This window comes from Alosa sapidissima, chromosome 2 (assembly GCF_018492685.1).
Source record: "Alosa sapidissima isolate fAloSap1 chromosome 2, fAloSap1.pri, whole genome shotgun sequence".
NCBI lineage: Eukaryota > Metazoa > Chordata > Actinopteri > Clupeiformes > Clupeidae > Alosa > Alosa sapidissima.
The window spans coordinates 19,292,943-19,300,442 of record NC_055958.1 but is presented as its reverse complement, the minus strand read 5'-3'; the positions used below and the strand labels follow the sequence as shown (position 1 = coordinate 19,300,442).

The following is a 7,500-nucleotide window of genomic DNA, read 5'->3' as shown; positions in this document are numbered from 1 at the left end:
TGTTTATGTGTGTGCGGGTGTGTGTTTATGTCTGTGTGTGTGCGTGTTTATGTCTGTGTGTGTGTGTGCGCGTGTCTGTGTGTGTGTGTAGCTGATATGGCCCCCCATGAACGGAATTCCACGAAACTTGGCATGCATTCAGAGGGTGTCATAATGATCCTGCACTTAAAATGTAGACCCATTGTCACTTATAATATGGCTAATGCAGTCCAATTATGGAAACTACTATCATTTCTCATGTGACGACCCTGTGCCCCTTCAGGCCTTCTCCTGCCCGTGCACTGACAGGAGAAGGCCTGAAGGGGCACAGGGTCGTCACATTCATCATTGTGAAAAAAATGGCATATGTGCTGCCATTGAAGTTAGCAACCATGCAGACAAATTTGCTCTATGGACTCTTGAACTATGAAATAAAAGGCTGATAAGTACTGGAATGACTCATCAGTAAATGAAACCTAAACTAAGAAACAGATGGGTGTATACAGGTCAATTTCATGATGCTCTGTAGCCAAAGCTGTTGATTGACAACCAATCTGAGTAATGTTATTCACAGCTTGACAATATCAAATGAACAAAGGTTTGCTTGCAACATGATTAATCCTTAACACTCATGAACAGATATTGAGAATAATCATTATTCCCTCTGCATTTTACAATGAATTGTAACAAATATCCCATTAATTTAAAGCAAGACAGCAGCCATTTCATAGTGTCACGTTTGACAGTTATTGAGTGACATCCTTGACTGCTGTAGTAGCCTAATTGGAAGAAACATGTAAACTCTTACCCTTGGGTTAAGGTAAAATAACAGAGTTTCCAGTGTTGGTTCTGAAAGACACTTTATGGAGGAGAGATGTAACGCACACCAAGATAAGGTGCTGGCTTCCGGTGTGTAAATCTAAAGAGAAGGAAGGTGCCGCACACTCCAAATGAAAAAAGGTTTAATAGGCGATAATGTTTTGGCCTACAAGGCCTTCATCAGATCGCATGATGCGGTTCTGAAAGACACAACACACATTAATCAGTAAACATATTACGTTTATTGAAGTTTATGAGGTAAAAGTGAAAGTAGAACATAAGGTCTAAAATTCCCCTCTCATGACTCACTTGCAATAGCAATACTGGTATCTTTATTGAGTTCAAACATTGACCAACATCATAGATTCATTTTAGGTATAAATAGCCTTTCAGTCTCACTCGTGTTACAGCAACAACAGCAACATGGGCTCGGATTCCGATTCTGATTCCGGCTCAGGTTCAGATTCCTCTACATCAGGTAGCTGACTTCTTTTCCATTATTTTAATTCCTAACATACCATAGGACCAAATCTTTTCTCTCTTATCACAATATGCTCTTGTTTCCAGTTGGACAATATGGAAATGTTATGAAGATTAAAACCAGTGGGGCATCAGCAGCAACTGCCTGTCAGGATGGTAACAAAGAGATATCTGGTAAGATGGCAAATTGTCTTTCAACTGCAAACTGAAACTGATAAGCATTTGCACTATAATACTTTTCCTTTAAATTGGTCAAACTCTCAGTGAATCAAACATTCTGATGTAGGCTATTTATGTCCTGAACTGCAGGTAAGCGCGCCTCCCGCCAGCTGGCTAAAACAGATCTTGAGAGGATGAACAAGTACAAAGACACCATCATAAATGTTGGACGTGACACCGGTGTGGATCCAGCTGTCATTGCTGCTGTCATATCCAGAGCATCTCGGGGTGGTTCTGAGTACGTACTGGTGAATGGTTGGAGTGCCAATGGTGATATGTTTGGATTAATGCAGGTGAGCCTATGATTCACTTCACAAAAATAAATATGTAATATTGTGAATTTGAACTTCTGTTGAAGATATGTGATAGTACGCACAAATGAGATGCTGAATGGTTTACCTGACTGTTCTAGATCGCCAAACAGTGGCACAAACCGATGGGTGACTGGGACAGTGAGGAGCATATCAAACAAGGCACGGGCATCCTCACTTATTCAATAGGAATCATTCAAAATAAATTCCCCAAATGGACCAAGGAACAGCAGCTCAAAGGTATGCATTGGTAATGTATGTCCATAAGGACACACCAAAGGCTAAAAAGTAGTTAGGTTCTCCCACAATGGCAGAGTTTGTGTAGAAAGGTAAAGAGTATTTCTGACATAAGTGCTCAGAGAAATGTGATCTCCACACTATCAATCAAACCGCTAGCATGGCCACAGGGTCTGTTGACTGAAGTGGTATTTCCCTTTAGCAAGGGTCATTGTAAGTCCAGTGGCTTCATTAGCAAACCTTTAATTATTGAACTAGTATTTGTATAATTCTAGCATACGTAACTGCACTATATCGCTGTGTGTGTGTGTGTGTCTGTGTGTGTGTGTGTGTGTGTGTGTGTGTGTGTGTCATGTAACTCAATGGCCAATTTCTCCACTACAGGTGGACTTGCAGCTTACAATGCTGGAGCACAGAATGTCCATCAGTATGAATCTGTGGATGAAAATACCAGTGCGAAGGATTACTCAAATGATGTAGTGGCAAGAGCTCAGTTCTACAGAAAACATGGCTTCCACGTCTAAACCTGTCTGTAGCGCTCATGCTTATGTAATTACTGTAATATAGCGCTCATGTTTATTTTCACATGGCCACATTATTGGCATGCAATACCACAACACCACGCAGTACCACAACAAAACATGACTGTGTTAAAAAAAAAAAAAAAATGATATCACTTATAAAAACAGCCCTCTTCAGTCATGATTGATCTCTGTATTAACTTATTAACAGGGTTGGAAAGTAACATTTCGTATAAAATAAATGTAGGAAATATGAAAATTAAAATAAAATAGGAAAAATGTATTTTGAGGTAAAGGAAAATCTCATAAAGAAATAAATATTTTTTAACTAAAACACGTTGCTCACAATTGGCACCCCTGAAAAATCTTACAAAAAGCATTTCCCTAACTAATTTCAGTTTATTTAAGTTAATCAGAATGTCTGTGAACTTTCAGAAGTAGTTCATGACTTTCTTTCTCACTATGGTAAGAAAATAATCACACAGAGGCTATATCCTCTAGTCATTTTTCAACATCGAAAAGACAAGAGAATACACTAATTAAAAAAAAAAGAAAGTGTGTTGACATTTGTAAGTCAGAGAATATCTATGACAATTAAGTACTTTGTTGATCCCTATATTTAAAACAATGATTAAAAGGTTCTATTCATCTGGAATTGTGACAAACATGCTTGGAAAAAGACCCATGTTTATCTTGCCCCCACGCACAGTATGGAGGATGGTAAGATAAAAAATTCCATAAGAACCACTATTGGAGAGTTACAGACAAAAGTGTCATCTTGGGGTCACCAAGTCCCCCAAAAAATCTTCAAAGGTGACCTCATTGCTAATAGCTTATTTAGAGGGCATACTAGGTAACAGCCTGCCCAGTCATTTAATTACCAATGTAAACTGCAGGAGTTACTACTGTAAATGGTACAGTAACTTTGTTTGGAAGTGTGGTCTATTGTCAGATGAAATGAAAATTGCACTCTTTGGCTAGAAACATGTTAGGTGTGTTTGGCATAAATAGAAGAATGACTATACTGAAAAGAACCCCATGCCTAATGAGAATTATGGTGGAGGCGCTGTGCTATTGTGGGGCTGTTTTTATTCCCAAAGGCCTTAGGAACCTAATTAAGGTGCATGGTATCCTGAACAACAAGAAAAACCTGAACATTTTCAAAGGAAATCTATCAATCTCTGACAAGACACTAAAAGTTGGTCATGATTGGATCATTCATCAGGTCAATGAACCAAAACAATCGTTCAAATCAAAACAAATATGGTTTACTGAACACAAAATCAAGCTTCAGCCATTGCCATCTCAGTCCCCTGATCTAAACTCCATAGAAAAATAGTGGGGTGAGTCAAAGAGGAGAATGCACAAATGAGGACCTAGGAATCTGGATGAGCTGGGGAGATTTTTTAAAGACGAACGGTATTAAATCTCTTGCTTTGTATTCTCCAAGTTTATGGGGTGTCATAGGTGAATATTACACACTGTTTTATTGGCAAAGGGAAGCTTAAGAAGGTATTATAAGCAGGCGTGCCATGCCAATAATTTTGAGCAACGTGTTTTTGTTAAAATATTTATTTCTTTATGAGTTTTTCCTTTTTCTCAAAATAAATTTGCTTCCCTTCAAGGTTGGATTTTTCCTATTTCTTTTCATTGTGAGATTAAAATAAATATATTCCACAGCCTGCCCATAAACCTGTGCAATATACTGTACATACTGTATATTACTATCTATTAAGTTATATAGAATGTCTATTTATACTCGACATATACTATTTTATCTCTGTAGACATGTCATCTGGAAAACCTGTATTTATCCAACTATACACTGTACATTATTAATCTCTATTGTATACAATTATACTCTACCTGCACTGTAATGCTTCTTTGCACTTCTGGTTGGATGTCAACTGCATTTCATTGGCTCTGTACCTGTACTCTGCTTACTGACAATAAAGTTGAATCTAATCTAATCTAATTTTAAGTTAAACATATTTAAATAGAATAAGATATACATATTTGGGAAATTAATACATTTAATGTTTGGGCAGATATGTGTAATATTTAATCAAATACATTTGTTTATTTGAGAAAGCCAATAATGTATTGGCTGAGTATTTACTTTATAGTAGGCCTACTGACAAGGGGTTACAAACAGCCTGAAAAAAGCAACACTAAGTAACCCCAACACTTGAATGAATTAACATATAGGCGGCGTTAGGCTTTTTTAGGCACCCCTGAAAAATAGTCCTGATCCTTATGATTTTGTGAAATTGTTTAGTGATCAACCCTTAGGCTACTTTTGCAAACCTGATTTTAGTGATGGAATAGGATAAATGACGAAAGGCTCAGTTGTAGCCCCCTGATCGAGTAGGCCATCATTGGCACTGCCAGCCGTTATCCTGTACGCACTGTGCGTACAATTTTTCAACGCATTATTCATGAAATCGTTCATTACAACAATAAAAATTGCTTGTGTACTGTCTTAATTGAAACATGTTTCGCGCACCTTCGTGCGCCTTTTACTGTTAAACATCTGAAAAATATGACGAGCACTACGATGATTTATGACTGAATGGAACGTTGCGTTTTTATGTACGAGAACTGCTATCATGTCTTGACAAAAACACCAAATCATCTTCTAATGTATCCTTATGTTGAGATGTCCATTCGCTTCGCCCTAAACATAGGCTATCATTTGTGCGCGAATTCAAGTTTCAATTAAGACAGTACACAAGCTATTTTTATTGTTGTAATATTGAACGATTTCATGAATAAAGCGTTGCAAAATTGTAGGCTACGCACAGTGGCGGCGCTAATGGTAGGCTATGCCTCTGATTGGAGGGCGCCTCAGTCTACTATTCAGTTTACTAGCCTACTACGCAGATAACTTTGGGGAACGGTCGTCAGAGTATCCTACCTTCATCTATCACTGAAAAGGTATGGCCAAAGATCCTTTAGAACAGCTTTCTCAACTGTCTCTGGAGTGAAAATGAAATCTAATCGAATGAACACATTAAAGTAGCCTATAGTATAGGCTACATTTGGAGTAGGCCTATTTGTGGAACCAATTTGTGATTCCTTGATCACAATGATGCCAGTTATATCGGAATTACCCTATACCCTATTCACTACGGAGTCCAATTTTGTCTAACGTTGCACATTGGTTAGGCTACAGTATTCGACATTTGTCTACTGTTAGCTTACGAGTAGGCTACATCGAGTTGGTATGGTAATATAGCCTGACAGCCTACCAGACACTTATTTTTAACTGTCAATGCCAATGAAAAGTAATTCGACCTGACGGATCAGACTCATTCATATCAGTGAACTGAAACACTTGAACAACAAACCCTGACACAGTCTGTTTCCCGTTAGATGGATATAGGCATAGACATAACAGAGAGGTAGGTATGAATGGGATTTGGACAGCACCAAAGTCTGTGAGTCGGGACTGGGATTGTCCCATTGTCAAATGGCTGCTGTGTCCTGCTGTGAAAACGCCCTCAAATCTAAGATTTAAAAAATTCACTGTGACAAAATTAGGCTGAACACCTTACCAATTTTCTTTTATATATGATTTGATATATGATAACAAGACTTTGATCATTCAAAAAAAGTCAGTTTGGACCTGATACCTGTTGTCAGTTTTTTGGAATATGGCTCTGAAGTTGGCCGAAGATGTGTTTTTTTCCTTCAACTAGCCTAATCATTTACTGTGAGAGACCACATTTTGTACAGTGTTTAACCTGGTACCAGAGATGCTTACTGAAAAAATCTAAGTCTTCTATCTGAAAAACTGGGGGCTCAACAACTCTTCAAATGTGCTATTTTATTTCGCCAAGCTATTTTATTTACTTGAGCTACACTGCTGACATTCCATGTCCGGATGATAATAACATATATTGACTGTAGAAAATTTGGCTACAGGTGAGATAGTTTTCCAGTTTAAACATGGCTTTTCAGAGTATATGATCCCAAAAAATGCCCATAAAGACCCTCCTGTCACGGCTCGCATTATGTGTGGCCCAATTAGATGACGATTGTTTTTGAATCAGTAGATGTTCCTCTCTCCAGCAACAGTAAAGCCACTGTGCATGTGAGATAATGCCTCATAAAAATGACCAAAATTTAGAGATGAAAATTCTGCTTTCAGTGGGTCTGATAAACCCCTAGTACACCCTCTTAATGTCAATGCTTTATCTTCAACTTTTTGTCTGTAAAACTAGGGAACTCTATGGAAATATAAAAGTTATGTCCATATCTTTATCAGAATTATCAGGGTAGCCTGTAATTTTCAGCCATAAATTGCCTGTTTTTCGAGGGTCTCCAAGGGGGGGCCCCAGAACTCAGTAACGATAAATAGCTGGAGGGTTTTACTCATTATGTGTTAGGCCCCAGGGACTTTTCAGTTGGAGTTACTGCCTTTTACCACTAGATGTCCTCATTTGTACCTTTTTTTGTAATTTTCGGAAATTGTCTGATGCTCATGTGTTTGAGTGATTACACCTGTCATTGTTAATGAATCAGGGTATTTAAGGAGCATGTGTTTGTTAGTGCCTTTGCTGCTGGGATGGTCGAGGAAGGACGGCACGCTGGTTTCCGGTCGTGAGAATTGATGGTGGAAAGCGGTAACAGCGGTAACTTGGGCTTAGGCCCAAGATAAGGAATCAAGAGGATTTGGAGGATGATATGTTTTGGGAGGAAGTGAGGAAAAAACAAGAGACCAAGATCAGATTCTAGCAGCAGTAACGAATCCGTAGACACAGTTAAAAGAAGTAAATCTGAAATGAGACCTAGAACTAAGGAGCCAGACAAGGAAGTTTGGAAAGTAATCATAGTGTTTGATCAGCAAGGAGGGCCAGATTTACACCCCATTCATGCTACTAAAGCTATATAAAAAGAAATAGGCAAAGTGAATCATGCTCGCTTTATGG

General features: G+C 38.4%; 1 protein-coding gene across 1 annotated transcript; it reads left to right on the top strand.

Moving 5' to 3' along the window:
- Window positions 1-1,373: 1,373 nt before the first annotated feature.
- LOC121698519 (lysozyme G-like) lies at window positions 1,374-2,572 on the top strand. Its single transcript, XM_042080696.1, has 4 exons — window positions 1,374-1,434; window positions 1,588-1,790; window positions 1,910-2,048; window positions 2,430-2,572. Exons 1-4 carry the CDS (start codon window positions 1,386-1,388, stop codon window positions 2,567-2,569), a joined length of 531 nt encoding a protein of 176 aa, XP_041936630.1. The 5' UTR covers window positions 1,374-1,385; the 3' UTR covers window positions 2,570-2,572.
- Window positions 2,573-7,500: the final 4,928 nt, after the last annotated feature.